This window comes from Melanaphis sacchari, unplaced genomic scaffold (assembly GCF_002803265.2).
Source record: "Melanaphis sacchari strain LSU unplaced genomic scaffold, SCAv2.0 Contig1944_pilon_pilon, whole genome shotgun sequence".
In the NCBI taxonomy this organism is placed as follows: Eukaryota; Metazoa; Arthropoda; class Insecta; order Hemiptera; family Aphididae; genus Melanaphis; species Melanaphis sacchari.
The window spans coordinates 1-24,030 of record NW_020270944.1 but is presented as its reverse complement, the minus strand read 5'-3'; the positions used below and the strand labels follow the sequence as shown (position 1 = coordinate 24,030).

The window sequence follows — 24,030 nt, the reverse complement described above, 5'->3', positions numbered from 1 at the left end:
AACATAAAAAACAATTATTTTTTATTTGTAAGGGTTTAATATTAGTTACAGAAAGTAAAATAATTATAATTGGACAACATTTTAGACCTTATATTTAGTCAAAATCACCCAAATTAATAATGAAGGGTTAAAATAATTATGTGTACCTCCGTAGTTTATATTTGATGGAATTTTAGACAAGATAAATCCAAAGGCATTATTTAATTTTTCATGGATAACACCGTGTAGGATTAATATATCTACCTACTATAAAAAATAAAGGGCATATAACGGATTTCCTTTTGTAAATTAACAGATTTGAACAGATATTTTCAAGATTTTTGTCAATTTATTTAGCAAAATCTGCATAGTGTCATATGATATCTTACTTCACTTTACTTAATTACTTATTTTTTTATTTTTTAACACATAAGTATTAAACATATATGGCACTCGAAATACTATAATTTATTTATTCATGTATATTATTGCTATTGGTTACAGAAAATAAAATATCTAGTTTTATGATCATAAATAATTGTAGGCCTGTGTTTTATGTTTGATCAAAATTATCTAAATTAACTGTATAAAAAACTTGTGCATTTTACAGTTAATAGAGTTTAAGAAGGGATAAATCCATGGGCATTTAATTTGACACGGACAATGCCGTTCTGGATCAGTTAAATTAAAAAAAAATAAATACATTTATTAAACTGTATAATATATATAGTAAAAAAACATTTTTAATTGAAGTATACAATCAGAAAAAGTAAATGTTTAATTTGTAAATGTGCAATTTAGCATAGCAAGTGAATAAAAAAATGATAAGCTTATAACAATTTCAATTGATGTTTAAAAATGTGGGTTCCTTCTAATATAATTATAAAATATATAATATACTATAAAGTAGGTATATATATATAAGTCATTAGATACCTATATATTATATACACATTAACTATTAATTTTATGTAATAATAATGCACTACCTATATATCTATACAATATACATATTATATAATATAAATAAATAATTTATTGTTTAATATTTTATATTTTTAAAATATTTTTGCGGATCTAAATAAAACTTATTTAGACGTCATAGAGAGTATATCTTGCTGTTTTTAAGTGATACAAATAAAATACAATTTGGATACGATTAAAGGATTATCTATAATTATTGGAACTTTGCATAATTTGACTAGGTATAATAAATTATTTCATCAATATCGATACTAGTTTAAAATACTTATTAATTAATAGTTTGTACAATATCATAATTATAACTGTTATAAATGGATACAACACGATTGCGAGCGAATGTCACTTATCAAAAAATTAGTTTTTTTTAGCCGAAAAACGAACGTTTTTATAGGCTACGTTGCCAATTTTATAATTTCTGTAAATGTTTTATTTTGTTGGGGAATTGAATCAAAATTTTTTTTTAATAAAAACTATTCGATATAAATAATACAATGCTACATTGTACGTTAAAACTAAAATAAAATTATATAAAATAATATGAAATGTTTTAAATGCTGATTAATTAAAAATTTCGGAGTATAAATATTAATAATGCTGTTAAGTACATAAGGTATAAACTAAAAAAAATAAAAAAATAATAGTTTTCAAAATGTTTTTTTATATTTTTTATTTCTTATTTTTATTTTTTTAAGTAAATATGAAATTAGATCCTTGTGGATTTTATAAATTATAACCATTATAATTTTTAATTTTTATTCAATTTTAGATTTATCTTTTTTGACAATAGGGTTATGTAAATTGTTTTGATAGCGTAATAACAAAAAACCCTTATACCTACTTTCTAATTATTTTAAAAATTATTATTTAAAAATTTGTAATTGACTAACACCAAATCTGGCAACACCCCACAATTAAAGGTAGGTAAAAACATTCGCAATCGTGTTAAAGGAAAAGGTCTATTCGCCATCGTATATCACTCGTTATAAATTACTTATATGCATGAAAATATGAACATTAGTATTTCTTAAGAATTTCTTTGCAAAGTTAACAAATTGTTTTAATCCTAGACGAACATACAATAATTTATTGCATACCTACCTATATAGGAAGTCAGAAAGCTTCTATAAATTACCTATGGTTTCTTGCAATTAAAGGTTTTCGAATCACTAAACAATGAGATACGCGTTACCTTTATAGAAGTTAATTTATTATGTACTTCTAAGACTTATAATTTCATCCTCGTTTGGCAATATGAAATTCATCAGTAAAGTAATTTTTAAGAAAAATGCAGTTGATAAATATCAAATTATATAGTAGTTATAAAAACATTGAACACGGTCTCGTTAAAAATGGTGCACCTATACATAAATGTAGATATTTTGAATTTTTGCATATTTTAAATAATTATATACCTATATTATACAATGAGTATTTATTAATTTACAATATAAATTTATAATATATAACGTGACCTTGTATAATACAATGTATGTTATATTGATAATATATACGTAAGTTATGCAAATTAAGAGAAGTATTTTTTTAAACGTCCTTTTTTCAGAATGATAGGTATTATAAGTAAATTTATACGAAACATGCGATCTTCTCGATGCTGACCGAAAAACAACGTATTTCTAAAATCTATCCAATTGTTAGTATATTGTGATAGACACCATGACTATAGGTAATATAAAATCATAATGTTTTTGTCCTATTTTAAAATAAATTATACTCGACTCCGTCCGTAATAAAACATGTTAGTTGATCATTGAACATAAATAAAGTGAAAATATAGTTTTTAGGTTGATATCACAATATATAATAATAAATATTAAAATATAATCAACCAATGATTGAGATTTTTCGGTGGTTATTAAAATATAATATTTCTTTCAAATTAACAAAAAAATAGCTACGAATTTATTTTAATTAAATCGTGAAAATAAATTTTAGCAGTATACTAAAATTCTGATAACGAAGATTTAAGATTGGAAAATTACAAGAAATCCAAGTAGGAAATTGTTGTTTCTCACATCAGATGAATAAAAAATCATAATATTAGATAACTGTTTACTGCTGGAAAATAATTTATTATAGCCCGTGCGCAAATTGGGTTATAAAGATTTAGCCGCATCGTTCAGACTATCTGTTTGTTCTTCACCCTTCACTAGGCTTTATTCTGATCGTAAGTGTAAAAAAATCGTTGTGACAGCCGAATGTCATTCACACTGAACAGCAAGTATTTGATTATACATTCTTACCAGTTGGTAGTTACTTCCAATAGTTTTTATTCTTTACCAATACAAAATGTAAATATTTATTTCGATTATTGTGTATACATTTTAAGATATTGGTAGAGGTGTACGCCACATGTAAAAATATACTAAAACCATACTCTCTATACCAAACTATACATACTCGTCTGCTATATACGTAGTGGGGTGCCTATATATAACAAACATCCCACGTAAATATGAGGCCTCCTCCCTCAAAGTATAAAATATAATAAATGTTTGCACAGGATAGACACTGAGCGTAATTCTTTTATTTTTTAAACAATTTTCACAAAACGACCTACGGTCGCCAAGATGACTACCTCACGACACTGCATTATGAGTATGTATAATATAAAAGCACGGTATAATATTATACGCATTTATATAGATGGTGTACTGGTATCCGGCGTACTTAAGTTATGTTGAGGAGAATTATTATTATTTATGAGTTGTCCGCACGGGAAGTGCAACGGCGACACTGTGTGTTTACGGCTTTTTTAATTCATTTGCAAACAAAACTGAAAACAGCAATAATTTTAACAAGACAGAATAATATTTTGCTCGGCAGTGGTAACAAAATTATAGAAGATGACAACACGCTATAGGTACGTGCAGCGGCGGATTTTGAATTTTAACCGGCCCGGGAGAATTAAGTTTCACCGTCCCAAAATAACATAAATGCGAATAATTTAGTGGAAATGTAATAAAATAAAAAAATAAAAATCATTTTAGTTGGGTTAAATATATGATCTAATATTTCTAATTTATTACATTCCTAAACCATACAAGTATTATTAACATATAAATGAATAAATATATAGATCAATTAATTATGTCATATTCAAGTTTAGATATGTTATTCAACATAAGTCATTACAACAAATATTTGTTGATAAACAGTGACATCGTATCAAAAAATTACAAAATAAGGTAAAACATACTTCAAGTCCAAAACTTAATATGATAGTTTTTTTATTTTTTTCCCTAATTTATTGGGTTTCATCTTCACGTTTATTAACCTGACCGCACGGTTGAATCTACAATCGAAGTCATACGCTTGACATATTATCCATTAACCGCCTTATCATAGTTCGTCGAGTAATCATATTATTTTTAATTGTATTAGTTTTTCTCCCCATTATCAGAGACGTGTCCAAAATACGTTATAGATAATAAAAATATTTTTAAAAATAAAAAAAAGCAATTTCAAGTATATAATAAATTATAAAATCAATTTTATGATAACTGGGTCGATCATAGAGTCATGATTGGGCTTCGGCCCAGCGGGAAACTTTTTAGCCATCTGGTGACACAATCCTCTACTGGATATCTAGGTACCTATAGATAAATAGATATCCATTGGAAGAATAAAGAAATTAACTTTTTGTTTTTGCTGACGCGTCGATTTTTAATGAATTTTGTTTGCGTATATTGCGATTGTCATAATAATTATAAAATATATCTTATAATAGACGTTAGACCATCAACGTATATCTAAATGTAATATATTATTTTAATGACATAACTAGCTGCAGCGTGCTGACAAACAATAAAAAAATCTGGTACCTAATTGAAAATAATTACTAGGTTTCATGGTTTAAACAAGTCTTTTTTTACGTAATGTTTTTATATGTAATAAGTTTTAAAAAAAATAATAATTATTACAATGGATATAGGTATACTTATACCTACATAGATATATATTTTTGAATTATACATTCGATTTGTGACTATAGATATTTACATACTCGTTTTTTTTGGGGAAATTTCAATATCTTTTAAACTATTAGCTCTTAAAAAAAATTGAATGAATTTAGCTACATGCTAATAACCATTAATGATCCAAATCAATTTTTCTATTAATTGATCAAAGAATGTAGAGATACTATATTATTATATATATATCAATGTAAGAAGTTACTAAGTAGTAAGTACCTACAATTTACATTGTAATTATCATAACATATATGTATGTAAATAAGAATAGCGTAGTTTATATGAAGGATTAACGCATCTTAATCCTTTTAAAGCCCTTAATAAGACATTTTATTCAATTTAGCCTATAATAAATTTAGTTATAGTTATTTTATGGATTTATTATTATGGAAATACATAGGTACTCGTACTATTATGTTTATAATTGTATTCAATATAAGAGCTTTAAATTGCAGTGACATTAATATAATTGTGTGGATTTTGTAGTTAGGCGGTGTTGCGGGGATCGAAGCATTTACCTTTATAATTATACTCCAAAACCCATCGGGTTTGGTGTAGGGCTTACCGCTTACATGTTTTTGAGCATAATGTAGTATTCATTGTATACGATTTTAATTCGAATAGGATCTAATATGTATTGATAATCAGATATCGTGAGTTGAATATTGACAAGCGTTCCGCCTGGTCAAGTCAATCTCACACGTTCGTTTTCACCGCAATGATATTATCGATCACAAAAATTCGAAAAAAAAAATCATTAAAAATTTCGTAATCATTCAGCGCGTATCATTATTTCACCTGCCGCGTTTCGTCATAATTTCTAATAATATCATAGGTGATAGGTACTGTAGTCTTTCGGCAGTGCACGACGCGTGTTAAATGTGTGGCAGAAGGTATCTACCATTCGTTTCAAACGGGCTCACATACCTCTGCGGCCGAGAACGTATCATTATTGTACTAGTTCATTCAAAGCGACCGCCTGCAAGGTCACGGTGACGACAATACACAGCGCACTGACGAGCAGCGAAGTCGTCTAGATTTAGACGTCTCGAGTACCACCGCCAGCTGCACGGGAAGAAAATCGGGTTCCCCCGGAATGCGTTCTTCGCGCGCGGGCCAGCAGTGACGCCAACCAATCCGCGTAAGGGATGAAACATGTTTTTTCGTTCCGTTGCGTTGGCACCCATACGGTGTGCGGACGCGCGCGACAGCCGCGGTTGAATCTTGGAGATTGCGCGCGCGCGTAACCGTGTACCGGTTCGTTCCGCGGTTCGGTTGGCAGCAAGTGGTGAGCACCCAGACCGACGAAGACGACGACGACCGGCTCGGCTCGCCCGTTGGGATGAGGAGCTGTAGCGCAGCGGCGGCGGCGAAACCGATTCGTCAGCGATCGTTGTCCGTCGGCATATCAGTATACGTGCGAGACCGGTTGCTGTACGGGTTGCGGTTGCTCGCGGGTTTGGTGTTTGGTGCGCGCGCGCGTGTGTGTGTGTGTTTCGACGAAATTTTTTCGAGAATTTATTTGCGGTGTAATATTTTTTTTTTCGACGTTCGTTCCATTTGGCATTTACACAAACACCACTGGTAAGTGCTGAAGTTTTCGTTTATTAACAACCCAATAATAATAATTCGAACGGGCTGAACTGATATTTTGACTATATATTGTACGTAATATAAATAAAACGCACGTCCCCCTGCGTTTAACGACCCGAGTAGGTACACCCGATCATTATGCTTAGGTGTGTTTGTGTCGGCGAATAGCCAAAACAAAATTCGGTTATGGAACCGTACATACAAGAAAACTATAGGTAGCGTCAGATATGGTTGTACATGTATCATGGGTACAGGCATATTTTGCAATGTTATTAAGGAAAACATTTGTTTTTTTATTAGATGTTTTCAAAGGTTTCGATACCTTAATGATAAGAACAGTGTTCGAGGGGGTTTCTACTTAATGATGTACACATTTGTCATTTGTGTCGTGTACTCGTGTACACAATGATTATCGACATTATTTTTATGATATTGAGTATGTAGAGGAAACCCTATTTAGGTAATTTTATAATATTAATAATATTATATTTATATAGATAGTATTTTAAAAATATACCACCAAAAAATAATATTGCAGAAATTACGTGAAGTATACACACCCAAATAATATTGAGTTACCAGATATTATTTATTCGAAAATAGTATATAAATTGTAAAATTAAAATTAAAGTTTTCTCATAACACATTAATTTATTTAAATAGCAAAATAATTGATACTATTATTCTATTTGTATTTTCGTAAAATGCGAAAAAATATTGAAATATATCATTTTAATTAGTTAATAAGTTGGTACAGAAATATATAGTTGCAATAGATTGTAAACAGATTTGTTGTAATGCTTAATAACGTTTTACAGTTTTGACTAATGTTTTCTCCGAACTCGAATTTATAACTTATAGCAGTAAAATATTATATAGATACGTGTATTTTAATTTTATTTGTTCACAATAATGACTTTATATATTACTTTATAATCAAATATTATTATATAAAAGGTCATAAGAAAGTACATTATTTATATCATTCACAAAAAAATTGAGAATTCTATATTTTTATGATTTTAAAAGAGTAAAAATGGTAACCCTATCATACATGCTTAATTATTACATTAGTTTAATAGGTACACCGCGATATTCGAATTTAAACAATAATTATTTCTTTAGATAATGGTTTTGATTTAATTGTTATCTATTTGATATGGTTTGAATGAACCTATAATGTAATATGTATATTATACATTTTTTTTACGTTTTCCATAATTTTTCCTATAAACGAGTAACAATATTTTTTTATGTATATTTGAATGACACAAATTTTTGTTTGTTAGAAATTATGATGTTGATGGATCAACTAACAGATGTGTGTTAAATAAATAAATTTAGAACTCTTTAAAGTTTAGATAATGCATAGGGTAAATTTGAATGTATAAATATTAAACAAAAACATATTTTTAACATACCTCTCTCTTATCATTTAACGAATCTAACGTAATTGATTGGAATTAAAAAGTAGTGATGTTTTTATATTTATATACCTATTTGATATCGTAATATTTTAATTAAGAATAAGAAAAAATTCTTGAAAATAATTATTTTAATACTTTTTAATTTATTAAAATTAAATTAACTAACTACTGGTATTTATGTAATAAAATATATGTATAACATCTATATTACGATGTATACTAATTGCTAACGATTAATTTATGATATTCCTATGTACAACCTATTTCAATAACTATTTCATAGTATCGTAATTTTAAAATTACTGTAAGGACTTAAATTTAATGTTATTGGAATAGTCTTATAAATGGGTTTATGAGGAATAAATATATTTATTTTTTTAATATATGACGTAATTTATTTGATTATTTTTCATAAAAATTGTATTATTGTGATAATTGTCATTATTTATTATTCTTTTTTTTTGTAGAAAAAAAAATAATAGGTACGATAATATTTTTGTTAATTAATAAAATATTTTTTTTGGTTTGCATATAATATATAATTAAACAAGTATAATATTATGTTCAAAAATGAAAAAAACTATTTATTGTTTTTCGTTAATACAGATATCTATACCCGATTGTTAATTTTATATACTAACCAAGCCTTATGACTGCAGTATAATTTATAAAAATATCTATAATATGAATATAATATTATATAATTAGGGAACTTTTACTTTTAAAATTTTAATTTTTAACTTTAAGAATGGCTATACTTCGTATTTTTTGCTGTTATTTAAAATTGAATTATCATAGATAATTGAAATTTTCACAGAATATTTGTATTATTTTAAACGTGGATACAATGTATAATTTTCAAATATTTTAAAGCCATTTATAGACATTTAAAATGTTTAGTTTGTTTGTTTGTTTGTTTTTTTTTTTTTTTTTGATAAAAAAATTTGAAAATGTAATCCAAGGTTCTTTTTTTACATCATTTTTAATTAATGAAAATACATCATGAATGCATAATTTTTATTTGAGCACATGAGTTCAAAATTTTACATAGTTAATTGTGCGTATTATTTGAAAGAAAAAAAATACCACTATTCTTTTTAAAATGATTTTAGTTAGATAGGCATTTTATTGCAATTCAATAAATATTAACTTAAGAGATTTGAAACATTTCATCATTACGTTTATTAGTATTATATACGCAACGATAATTTCCACATAGAATAATTTTAAGTTATTATCATACTACTAATTTTATATTAATAACTAGAGTTATAAGTAGAAATAATAATATATATTATTATATATATTGCAATAATTAATATTTTGTTTGGAAGTTTATAGGTATGCGATGTTTTTAACAAAAAATAATTTAACCTTTCTTATTTCATAAATATATATAAAAAAGTACTATTTAAATACTATAATTGTGTTATAAATAGATTATTATAAGATATTTTTATAGAAATAAAGACTGGCTCATAACCTCCGTTAAAAATGGTTTTTCATACGAGTACAATATTTTATCATTGATTTCAAATTTAACAAATCTATTATTATAGTGACTTTTTTTAATGATTATGTAAGCATTTAGTACAAAAAATAGCTGGTATCTTTTTATAGAATTTATAAGTTAAATTATTTATTTAGGTATTTTAAGTTTTTTTGTATGATGTAAAAGGTTTGTTAAGTTTTAATGAAGACACATCTATCATGAATAGATGAGAGAATGAGACTTAATGTTCCTTATTTTTAAACATCTATCATAATACAATTTAATCCAATAATTAAACTTACGTAAAATTCAATCCTATTGTGTTTAATTATAACATCATATAGTTTATAATAGTATATGGAAGATCAATATTTTATTATTCTATATAATTATTTAGTTGTTATCATGACGTTATAATGGATATTAATTATGCTGTTAACTATAGCGTCTATTTAGTGTATAGTTGCGTATGATGTAATATTGAAATACTATAGTGGTTGGATCACTTCAAAAAAGTGCACGTGACACTTAATAAGTATAGTGGTGGGGATGGTTGTTCAAATATATACAGTATACGTTTTACTATTACATTGTGCATATATTTATAGGTCCCTACTCACTTTGTTGTATATATGTAAATTTATTGTACGTCTACAATAATGCAACAAAATTTTTTTTTGCTTATTATCGTGAAAATATACGAAATACATTTTAAAACAAAATACATAGGTAGTTATACTTTTGAACTTTTTAATTTATTGTAAAATAGATTTATCTTTTAACAGAAGGTTAAACAAAAAATCATGGATTAAAGAGCAAATCGTATTGTTTGTTTATAAGGATGATAGTAAATCGACTAATCTTTTTTCTCAAATTTTCTAGATAAACTATATTTTATATGTTCACACTTATATTTATTTAATATTTCATGGACAACTTAATAAATTAAACACAAACCATACATATTACATATTACATATTATGGGTTTGTCATAAAAACATTTATCAAATTTACATTGTGTTTTTGTTTCTTGACTTAAGTATATTATAATATAAGTTTAATATCCTTTTTATTTGAACATTTTAGAAAAAAAATATAGTATTTATATATGCTCAAAATCTTATTTAATTTTTTTTAAACCTAGTATCTAGATTTTAAATTAAAGTTTATTTAATATCAGAAATTTCAAGACGCAGCTGCTACGTCAAAATATCGAATGTATATAGACCGGAATGACAGCGACGAATCGATTATATTGTGGTATTATATTGAAGTATAGTTTCATTTCCAGTCGGAAAGAGTTCACAATAAACACGTATTCTAAATATAGCCGCGAGGATGCGATTGAGGATTTTAACAGTATATATTGAGTATCTTGTATGTAGGTATGTTATTTGGTTTTTTAGTTTATTGGCTTGTGTAGAAATTTAATATCTGAGCACATCACACTTCATGAAATATGCACATCTTTTAAGAACGTCTTTTAAAAAAATTAATATTTCAAAAGAAAATGATTATTCTATTTCATATTTGATTTAAAAGTTTTTTGTAAAGAAAATTAACTCATCAAAATTGTATTGGTCATCAGACATCAGTATTAGAATTTTTGGTATATTTTAAATATAATATTTTCTTTTTCTGTACTATATAAAATGTGAATATATAATATATAAAAATTATGTTTTTTAGTTCACTTATCATTGCATTTCATAGTAAATAGCATTTAATATTTAATCAATTCTAGATTAATTCATGTTTTAAAATATATGATTGTGATTGAAAGATATGTAAAAATTAAAAATAATATTGAATCGGTTTTTATAACGACTAAACGTAATCAAAGACTTGGCTATCGATTTTAATTTTAAAAACGCAGGTAGAATAATTCACAAATCTAAAAACAGTTTGTTATAATTTAGTGTTATTAAACACATTTGTATGAATTGTAAATTTCAAACTACGAAATTTCAAAATAATTAGTATGATATATATATATATGATACCATAACATACAGAACAATATAAAACAGTCTGTGAAGTGTAGTCTTTTTATCTAATCAGTTTTACTAACTGATAATATTTTTACAGGTGGGTTTATACTGGAACTCTAATATCTTAATTAAAAAAAAAATGTATGTAAATATTGTAATATATATATATATATATATATATATATATAATTATGTCAAAAAGTATTATAAAATCTTCGAGTTAAACGATTCAATTTATTTTATATTTGTTATACATTTGGTTATACACTACTAGCAAGTTATTATTTTATAAAGTAATTTACACTTAAGTTTTTAGTCGTCACGTGTAATTTAACTACATTTAAATTGTACAGTTTTGTTCTTTATTCGAAAGTGATAACTTAATTATAACTATACTAATGCATAAAAGTCATATTTAAGTTAATATTTCAGCCTTGAAGTCAATTAGGAGCACATATTTATAGGGCTTGTCAAAATAATTTTTTGTGCAAATAATAAAAATAAATATAGTTATTGTCCGTTGAAATGAGCAAGGAGTAATTTATCAAATGATTATCAAAGCATAAATACGTTATTTTTATTATTACTTATTGAATATTAACAGTAGATAGATATATCAAATCAATGGTTATAACTTATATTTTCATTTTCATGGACGATTCAGTATAATTCCAACTATACCTATTGGCTATTACAATATATATCTAATTATTATAATTACATATTACATAGGAATCTGAAATATATATTCATAAATATCATAAATAATAAAACATGTATTTGTTTTATTTTTAGTATTTAGTGTACGATATATGTTATTACATAAAATTGTTGAATTCATTCATAAATAATATGTCGGATGGGATTAATAAAAAATATGAGTATCAGTAATGCTGCTATATTGCTTATGAATATTGTATAATAATAATAATATTATCTTTTGTCGAGTAACTAGTAAGCCTCCATCATAATTTAAAACTGAATGGGGTCAATGTTGGACGTAGGATAACTCGTGTTAAATGAATGTAAACATGTATTTAATAAGAGAAAATTAAGACGGGGGAAATGGGTAATACTCACGTACAAAGAATTATATTTACTGTTATTATTAAATTACATGACTTGGAATGTATTATTACATAATACATTTTTAAACATAATTATAATAATATTATATAAAATAATATTTTAACAAGATTATAATAGAATAATATATATATTTTTTTTTAATAAGTGTATGAGTATAAAATTAAATAAAATGAATCAGAGAAACATATGTTAGAATATTTTAGCATAATGTCTTCCTTTAAATAACCGTCATTTGTTTGGATATTTATAAAAAATATTATTATTTATATGTATAAGAATACATATTTTTACAGAAAATCACGCTTTCTTATTATTTTGGCTAAAATGTGTACAACTATATTCGATGTCAATGACAACAGCCAACAACTAGATGTTAAGACGTAAATTTACCCAATTATATGGTATTGTTTAGGCATACAACAATGGGCCAATAATATAAGGTCATTTTGATTTTTTTGTGATTTCTTCAGATACATTTTCCGAATAAACGTAAACTAGTAACCTTGTTTAAGATGTTTCTATTAAGTTAATAAGAAATCTAATCATAGGTATCCTGTACTCATCATATTTTGGAAAATAGTGTGATGAATTTAGAAAATTCATTGATAATAGTTTTGTATATCACTATTCACTGCACGATTGTTCAATTGTACAATCTTATATTATAGATATCCTTTAATACAGCTGCAGTATTCGAAATTCATAATTTTATTAAGTTTGAACCAAATAATTTATCATAATATGATGAAACATATCTGACAAAATGATGTATTGACGGAAGTATAGTCCTCTATATCTAATGCAAATTATAAAGAAAAATATTTTTTTAGCATGAAAGTTTTTTAGTATTACGAGTTAAAATAGTTTTTATTTACAAGTATTTCGTTATAGATAATTTGTAATAATCAATAATACAAAACTGAAAAAAAAATATTGTATAATAAGTGTTTGAATATTTTTTTTATCCAAATTACAGGAAAAAAATGATTTTAGTGAAGTAGTAAATCGGTTTGAAACTCATTAAATAAAAATATTTTCATGAAGTATAGCTTATTATGCCTATAATATAATAAGTATTAGTATAATTTTTTAATTTTAATTCATTTTTTTTTTTCATAAATAATTATTCATTATAACCAAGCGTAACATTTTATTTTAAAAATCAAAATATTATAGCATAGATATGTTAAATTTATTTTAAGAGAACGGAAATAAATTAGTTTTAAGTTATTTATTAATTATTATTTTTGATACGGTATTTTTTTAAATAAAAACTGTATTTTATACATAAGACGATCTGAATCCCCTGTCTTAGTGTTTTGATCCCTTGAATAGTCATGAGCTAATGAATATTGATTAATACATAATGGAACAATGAGTGAAAATAATATACATACGTGGCTTTTATAAAATATTCGAAACGTTATCCTGTAAAACAGATCAATAATAATTCTTAATATCCTTCGTATGACTTTGTAAGTTTAATTGATTACGTGATACGCTCTAAAAAATGTGTGCTTATAATTTTTAAATTTTGTTATCATAAATTGTTTTTGTAAATATATATATATATTTTAACAAATGTTAAGATTTAATTAAATTATATAAATTCACTATAATTTTTTATAAAACTTGCAAGTATTGTATAATGTATAGTATATCGTTAATTTTCTTAAAACTATTCTTAATAATATTTAAGTTTTTTTGTTCTTTAAAGATGATATTTTAATTGATTATGAATTACGATACTTATATTTAATCATATTATATGTTGTGTTAAGCAAAATTATTTTAAATAAAATATTTAATTATGTATTGAGGATACATTTTATAGAAAAGTCATGCCTTATACATGTACCTTTTATAGTGTAAAGTAGAGAAAGAATTATGAATGCCTATTGCCTATAAATAACTATATTTTATCATGGCACATATTGGATTAGGACCGATAAGTCAATAATTATTATTGTAAGAGAATTTATATACTCTTATTAATTTTTATTTTAACATTTTTCAATAAATAAATAATAAATATCTAAGATATCTGAGTGTATTTGGCTTGGTATATAATTAATTTAGTATAGTATTTATCAATTTCATCATATATGTTGGAAAAATGTAATAAAAAATATTTAAATTTAAATAATTTAAACTTTTAAGTTATTGTAATAGATAAGTCTTTTAGCATAATATATGTATACAATATATTTTAAAATGAACAATAGGTAATTTTAATAAATATTTTTATGATAATATTAAAACACAAAACAGTTTTTATAGAAAGCAGAAATTTAGTGTTATGAAATAGTTAATTCCGAAAATTTAATTGAAAGTATTTTTAATAATAAACTTAAATTTTAGAAAGTATACAATTTGATTGGTGAGTTGAATTTCTACATTTTTACATTGATATTATTAGACATAAGTATTAATGTAGGTAAATAATTCGTAATATATCATTGAGAAATGGCTTAGAGAATGTAAATCAACTATCATTAAAACTACATTTTATTGTTTACATATGTTATACATGTAATATTATCAAGAATATTATACAAGTAATAAATAAAATATGTTGAATAAACAGATTAATTATTAGTGTTCTATTAAAAAATATCATTCATTCACTAATTTTAATATCATTATATTAAACAGGGAATGAATCAGAATAATTTATTTCTCAATCTATTCATAATATTGAACTATGTACTTACCTATAGAGTTAAATATTTTTCAATGGATTTTTTATAGTCAATTTCATTTATGATAAAAAGTTATTTATTTACACTCTGTTATTTATTCTGTGAACGGGAATGTTAAGTATACATCCCAATGTTCACATTAATTAGTGATTAATTTTATATGTGTCATCATGAAGGTCCATTAGTCTTGTTTAATGTTTTTTGTTAGCACGAAAAATTAATTTTTAATGTATAATATTTTATGGTTTAAATTTTTTCTTATCCTGATAACGATTTTAAATAGTATGAAAAAAGGAATAACTTTAAGGAATTTAGCGTATTCTTGAATAGATAAACCAGTGTTTTGAATTATAGTTAACCTAAATACATTTACCGACGGTGTATATTTTAATTAAAAAAATTATTAAAATTAGTAAAATGAACAGGCTACTTAAGTTGAATTTTTTTTTTTATAAATACTGTGAACTCGATGTGCATTTTATACGTTATATAACATAAATACTTATGCATAATATACATTATATTTAATATGTATTATTTTATAATTATTAAATTGAATTTTAACTTTAAATATTTTGTGATACAAAACGGTATTAATTTTTTCAATTACATATATAAACAATTGATGTCTATCCTTTAAAATTTTGTTATTGTATATAATAAAAAAAAAAAAATAAAAAAAAAATCAATATTAGAGAAAATGAAAAATACATCTCGTTATGTCATTCGGTAGTCATATATTGATTTAACGCGCCTATCAGAGCGTAAACCTCTAATCATCGATCAGTTATTTTCTACCCATGCTTTGTGGTGTACCTTTTATTGTAGAGGAACTCGATCTTTTCAATGGAGTCAAACGATTTCGGGGGAGTTGAGATTTACTACCATCCTTTCTTTACTCAATGGCGTTGGATTTAATACAGGGTGATCAGTATCAAACGTATGGATGGAACATTTTTGAATGAACCTATTTTTTATGACGAAAAATTGTTTTATATAGGTATTCTATTATTCTAACTATAAACACTTTGCGTGTACGCGTTTATATTATTATTGCGCTGTTGAAATGGGGTTTCTTTCTCAAGACAGATGGTCAACGTTTGTTGCACTGTTTATGAGCGTCCTGTATAGTGTATGTATTGGGGACAATCGTAATTCATATACAATATTATTAACCCGTTCGTCCAACAATGGATGAACCGCCTCATCAATAACAACGTCCAGTACAAACAATGCCGTATAACGTGTGTATAGTGTATACCTCACACACACGTGCGCGCATAATTGTAATTTATTGTTATTACCTATCGTTATTATATAATATTTGTTTCTTGTTTTCGTGCACATTCTAATCAGAAATACAATGTCAGTTTCAGGTGCGTGAGGTGTACCCGCCAAGTCGTCCGTCACGGAGCGTATTTATTAATATAGAATTTACCGTTGAAACTTCGCACAGTAGTGCTCGTCTTCCGAAATTATAATATGGGCCCTACGGTAGCGACGACTGCTACCGCGTCGGCGGAATCGCCGGACGTCGACAACTGCGTCAAAAAAAAGGGCATACGGAGGCTGCTGATGCCAGCCATATTCGCGGGCAGCGACCACAAGAACAAGCAAGCGGCGGCGGCGGCAGCAACGTCGTCGGCGGAAGTCGGTAACGCGGCCGTTCACAACCATCAACGCCGCCAAGCGTCCAGCAACAGTCTACCGACTTGCAACAAGAAGACCATTATCGAGACGGCGTTCGTTAACAACAACGGAAACGGTAACTCGGCCGGAAACGCGGCGTATCGGTTGCAGCAACAGCAGCATCAGCAAGCGCAACTGCAGCGGTTTCGCTATGCCCAGGGACTGGACCGGCACGCAAACGACGTGACCGACTTCCGGTCCCGGAGCGTCAGTCCTGGATCTTTCGACCGGGACGTCAATGCCAATTACGGTGGCGGCGAACGTCGGACCGACAGCCCGTGCTCGCTGTTGTCATCGTCGTCGACGTCGTCGCTTCTTCCCTCGCCGTCGGGCAGGCGGTCCGCTCCCATCATACCTTATTCGCAGTATTACAACAACAGAAACGGCGGCGGTGGTCAGCAGCAGCAGCAGCACCAGCACCAGCAGCAGCAGCAAAGGTTGTTGCTCATGCCCGTCGGCGCGCAGGTCAAGATCACCGCGCCGCAATCGTCATCTACTGCGGTGTACGCTGCTGCCGTCCGCCAACATCGACTGCAACAGCAAAATCAACTACAACAACAACAACAACAACAACAGCAACAGCAACAGCAACAAGCCATCTACGGCAACGTGGGCGCCGGCGCCGCGGGCCCGTTCGTCCGCGGGTCGCCGCACCGGGCCACCATCGGGTGCGTCCGGGAATCGCCGGGCCGGCAGTCGACCATTTACGAGACAGAAGAGGACGTCGTCACGGCTGCCGTCGCCGTGGGCGAGAAGAGGTTTCAGCCGATTTTCAAGAGGGGCACCCTGCAAGAGCCCGCCGCCACCGACTCGTCGTCAGTCGCCGGGCAGACGCCGCCGTCACCGTCGTCTGGCTGCAGCCCGAAGAAGGTGAGCTTTTCGCCGGGGCCGTCCGAACCGCCCGCGTACTGGCCCACCAAGAAGGGCCCGTCCCCGCAACCGCCCACGCGTCAACGGTCGACCGAATCTCCGGTGGCCGCTGAACGGCCACTGCCGCTCGTGCCCAAGAGGAGCCCGTCCACGTCGGCCATTTACGGCACGCTGCAGCAGCGCGGCGGCCCCTTGCGACAACCGCAGCAGCAGCAACCGCCGCCGCCGCCGCCGAATCGGTGGTGGTCACCGTCGTCGCCGTCGCAGCAGCACCAGCACTACCAACAGTCCGGCAGCGAGTCCGGTAGCGAGGCGGGCGAGGTGCAGCGAATACTGAACGTCAGAAACGGTCATCGGCTGGTCATCGGTAAGTAGTTCACATCTTTCGGTATCCGATTACGCGGTAATGTTATTTCATGTATTACGTTGACCACGAACGCGTTTCAACACGTTTAGTAACAAATACGTGGTAGTAACGATCACCGTGTTATATTATGAGTATTATTTTATCATAATGTTATATACTTATATCATAATAGTAGGTAGACCCCTTAGTCCTTACAGGTGTTGATTTACATAATGCACGCGAAGTACCCCGCACGTGCGTTTTTTTTCTATCGCCGTTTACACAACCTTTTGTTTATTTTTCAATATAACCGCGAGCTTTGTTGACATAATATATATATATAGATACTTATTTATGATATTTATCACGTCGTACATACGGTGTAGTAAAATTGACGAACTTTTACCAACCGTATTCTTTTGGATATTTATTGTACTTTGTTTTAAATTAAGTATAATATGCATAAAGTACTTTCTTTTTCTTTAAACTTAAGATAATCTATTTATAATTACAATTACTTATTTTATTTTAATATATATATACATATAATTGTATACACTACTAAGAATACACATAGTGAGTCGATTGATCCAGCTAGAGATCTATAATTTGATATGAATCAAACCTAATAATTAACTAATCAAAATAGTGGTGGCCATATAAATCAAAACTAGGGCTAAACAAAATGAAGGTTCTTGTTGTTTAGTTCTAAAAACTTTAAGTTATCATAGAAGAGCAAATACTCCGTCTACTTCACTCAGTTGTAGCTTGTGAACCGTATGAGGGGTGAGGTAGATGTTTTCAAAATGCATGGTAGAAAAAATGCTGTTAAAATATAAAAATGAGTTTTAAGTTAGCTTTCAAAATAATACAATTAATATTTAATTATAACCTTTAACATATAAATAATTAACCATAAATAAAGCATATATTATTTATATAAAATGTTAAAATAAAGTTAACTAAAAAAAAAATACTAATTACATAAATTTCATTTACTAAAATAAAAGAAAAGAAATATGTTTTTTTATACTATGTTTTATAAATTAGATCTATTCTCCTGTCTTTGAGTTACCTATGCAAACTATACGACGTTATGGCAACTTCTCTGTTCCTATTTCTATTAGTGGAAGTTATGTCGCTTCGACAAATGATTAATAGAGAATGTTGACAAATTCTGAGGCCTGTATCATTCAGCCTTATTTCATAATGAAATTCCGACTTCTCCCTCTACCATTATATATTTTATAACTGTAGGGCCGTCCAGCTCGTCTGAGGCTAAATATTATTAGCCTACCGGCACTCTTCGGCTTTCGTCGAGGTTACTTACTTGTTCCACGAAAATCTTGATCGTGATTCTTGATAATAGTGACGAAATATATGTTATCATTATCTACCTACTATGATAATTAATATTATACACAACAAAATAAATTTGTTCTGTCATTAAAATAATATATAAAAACAAAAACTTTTGTGTTTTAAAATATTTATTATATTATTGAATATAATATTCTTAAAATCAACTATAATTATAGTATAACCTCCTTTTCTTTTACAATAGTTAAGTGAGGCTGAGTCTCACTTGTCTCTCCTGACGAGCCGCCACTGACTTCACTCTCGAATCAGCTTCCAAAATGAATGGTAAAAACTTTTTTTTTATTTCAAAAGTTACCTAACCTGACAATAACCGATAATTTACTAACATTTTTCTCACAACGATTTACGAGACTTTTCACTAAGACTTAACTTGGATTTTATAAACTAATCTAAGCGTACACAAATTATAATGAATTCAAACGCCAATAACACTATAAATATGTATGAGAATAACTGTTTATCTCTAGAAGCAACTTACGAGTATAAGCAACAAATGTAACATGATGTGCGTTTCACCTAATCCTATATTGAATATAAAATTCTCGGAGTTCAAGAGATACATTTTATTGGGCCGGAAATTATGAGTTTCACAAACTTACGTACTAGACTCTTTCGCTAGAGTTTTAACATACTGTATTATGATAAATAATAAATTATTAGTATACAATCATAAATGATTACACGATTACAGTTTCATCGAGAACCGTTGTTATTCTGAGAAAATGGTTAGAGTTGATTGTGTTTTGTTGGATTAGTGAAACCCACCAGTAACAAAAAATATCATGGTAACCAAATTTATATTACAGTCGAAACGGTAGATTTTATACCACGGTTGTGGCATATATCTATAGTTAACGTTGTGCTGAGCTCTTACTACACTGCAGTGTTGCGTATAGTTGAATATATTTAACTTGTATGTAACGTCTTACCAACATTTTGTTATCTATCTATTAAATATATGAAACACGATGCGATACGTGTAGTGAGAGCCTAGATTTATATTCGTGATATTTTTCTGTGTTAGTATTAATGGAAAACTGTGGCCGTAGGTCGCTTTATTCTCGTTATAATTCTCAATTCTGTTTAATTTTCAACGATTTTTGAACAAAGCATTTTCACGTTACTGCAGTTCGTGAATATGTAAATTTTGTGCAGTGCAATAGCGAGTCATCGGAAAAATTTTGTATCATTAGTTAGATTTTAGAATAATATCGTCGATAATCGCCACCGTTGGTGATTTTCTCTCTGTCCATCATGTCATGTCGTTAGATTCACGTGAGTCTTGTGTTGTGCAGTACGAAAACATTTTGGTGAAATGGGACTCAAGATGTTTAATCTCTAGCTTTATTACTTTCAGTTAAGCGAAAACACGTAGTCCATTTGATAAGGTTTTAGAATTTATTCGGATAAAAAATAAAATTCTCGTCTTTGCACTACCTACCGTTATAGTAACGTTTTTATTGATAATATTATAGATTATAATAATCATGTATATTATATAAAGTCCCTCTTCTAGAAATTGATCTATATTGATTAATTAATAAATTATCGATATTACCTATTTATTGATTATATTGACATTAGAATTAGTAAAGTTTGTCAATTTAATAGATTTACAATCGTTACGTCTGAGTAGCTTTAAACAATAACTATATATTAATATCATACTCATATATAGAGGTGTATTTACTCATATAATTTCAGTTTGTGTAAACATAATGGTCGAATAATAGCCATTATTGTAATATTCTATATGACTCATAGTAACTTATACGTCGCGTACGTATTACACATAATAATAGCCAATAGGTGTATATAATATGTATTTTAAAACAAAAAGATAAGTTGACAAAATATTTCGCACGTTTAAAATAACATCATACTATTATTTTATAGTAATTATTATGTAGACAATCTTAAAACTTAAAAAAATACACTATATACTTATTTTATGAATATCTATAGTTAGTTATTTTAATTATTTAATGCACATTTTATTTATGTTGGTCGTTGGTGCGAATCTTAACCTTTTTTTTTCTTGAAAATTAATATCTTACAATTAAGTTGCATTTCTTGTATACATAAATCGTTTGAGTGAATAAAAAGGATCATTTGGGCGAGTATAATATTCTATACGTTATTTAATAGTAAACTATTATTGTATTATACTTTAACGTGTTTAATGCTTATAGTTACAACCTTTACATAACAATATTTAATGGTGGTTGACAAGTTATAGACTCTTTGTATTATTTAACTATAGATACTTACACAATTGATAATGTTGGAAAGTGTCGTGTTGTTATTCACGACTTTAAGTATATATTAAAAGTATTTCAATATTGATTGTCGTAAATCTATTAAAATGGGAAAATCAATGTTGACATTCAAACGGTATACTATATTTACCTGTTCAGTATGGTCAGTCTTAAAAGTTGGTTAAGACTTTAGGTAGGTATATACAATTCGTTAAATAATAGAGACTGAAGATCCATTTAATTTTACTTTATGAAGCGTAATGTTATAATAGTGTAATGGTGCACACAATTTACATTTTTTATTAAATAAAATAAATAATACAATGAAATACAAATAACTAATGTATTTATCAAAAATCTTTAACTCAAACAACTAAGATTTTATGGGAAAATATAACATGATTTAATGTAGCGATAAAATTTAATTTACTTAGAAAATCTATCTGATTAAAATATGGTGTATTTTATGAACTGTAGAATTTTTAGTATAAAAACAATTAAGGAGAGGGATTATTAAATATTTAAAAAAAATTCTAATAATTTATGTTTACATTATATTATTACCAATAATGTTATTCAGTTAAAATAATAATTGAATTATACAACATATTAAAATATTGTTTATCAGAATTAATTTCTCTGTAATCGAAATTCCTTCTAGGAATTATGAAGGCTATGACTACCGACTTATATTAAATTTATTCGTATTATAAACCAACAGGGTCTAAAGAAAATTCCGTATTAATACGGAATAATATAAATTTATATTTTATATTAGGTATATTAAAAGTTTATTTACTAAATAATAATCATAAATTTAATTTAAAATTAGAAACCTCCTAGTGAAGCAGTCACGGAATAAGTGATTACGTGTTACTTTATGATAATTCCTCAAACATGTGTTTTTGACGATTTCTTATAATAGATCCCTTATTTTTATAGTATAATATATCGAATCATATGACGAATTACCGGAAACGATCCATTAAAATTGACGGTTACCGAACATTCTTCTTATTGTTGTACTCACTATAGTTTGTTAATTTGACTTAAATTTATTAGAAAATAACATCAAGCTCCTGTACCGGCTCAAGTGGAACAATCTAGTAACGGTACATATATCCAATGAAAATATGGTTTAGTTTTTACTATAGAAACAATTTGGAGTTATTTTTTTAAATTTTTATATATTATTATTCATCTTTTGATTCATATCATTAAATTAACAGTAGTAATACCTCTACTTAATTCGTAGTATATTTTAACAGTAAATTTCTTATAGAATTTCAATAGTTGTTTTAAAATTTTATATTACTATAGGACTAGCATTTGTTTGTATTATAAAATAGTATTTATTAGTTTTATCCAGTTTAACTGTGCTGAAACATGCAATGTATTAACCAATATTTTTAAAACAACATTTAAGTAAAATAAAAGCATATTAAAATTTTAAAATAGATAGTTAAATAATTTTTGTTAACTATTCTTACATTCAAACAAATCTATTGAATTTAAACATTATTTCCGTTAACTTTAAAATCACTTATTTTATGAAATTGAAAATAGGAATGTAAAACATAATCTAACTTTTTCAATACATTCGTTTAAATTCTATAAAATATGCATTTCTGGCACTTACAGTTAAAATATGTAAACATATGGATAATAAAAATAGATCATGCGTATCAAGTAAATTTGTAAAAGAATACTTCAAAAATCAAAAACACGTCAATATATGTATATAAATCCTAGCCCAACGTATTACTTTAACTATATAAAAGTATACGTAAATACAAGTGTACGTACGGGCTCGTATAAAGTCTCTGATTTCGGACGGCTCGTTTTAGGTACCATTCATTAACTATAGCATATGCCGCATAGCGATCTTTTCAGACTGTATACGTAGGTATAGGCGCATAATGATGTGCATCTTGAGTCGGGAATCGGTGGGGGGGTGGTTTATTACGGGGATGAACAGCTAAGTCATTGCACTCTATGCGTATACAAGCCACCTCATTTTATCGTTTTCCGTTTATATACAGACAACACAGAATAACGGTTAATCACGTTGGTCCACCCTGTATATTTACACGCACACGGTATTGTAATAGCAGAGTGGCAAAAATAAAAGTAGTACAGGAGTAACGGTAGTAGTAGTAGTGCAGGACTGCAGGAGTAGCAGCAGCAGCTGTAGTAGTAGTAGTAGTAGTAGTAGTAGTAGTAGTAGTAGTAGTAGT

At 28.1% G+C, this 24,030-nt stretch overlaps 1 protein-coding gene across 1 annotated transcript; it reads left to right on the top strand.

Moving 5' to 3' along the window:
• Positions 1-6,265: 6,265 nt before the first annotated feature.
• Positions 6,266-18,184, top strand: LOC112592794 (ras-interacting protein RIP3-like). Its single transcript, XM_025336944.1, has 2 exons — positions 6,266-6,539; positions 16,621-18,184. The coding sequence occupies exon 2, from the start codon at positions 16,733-16,735 to the stop codon at positions 18,182-18,184; it is 1,452 nt and encodes a 483-aa protein (XP_025192729.1). The 5' UTR covers positions 6,266-6,539; positions 16,621-16,732.
• Positions 18,185-24,030: the final 5,846 nt, after the last annotated feature.

Coding starts and splice junctions, on each gene's coding strand:
- LOC112592794 (XM_025336944.1), top strand. CDS start 16,733: ATGGGCCCTACGGTAGCGACGACTGCTACCGCGTCGGCGGAATCGCCG.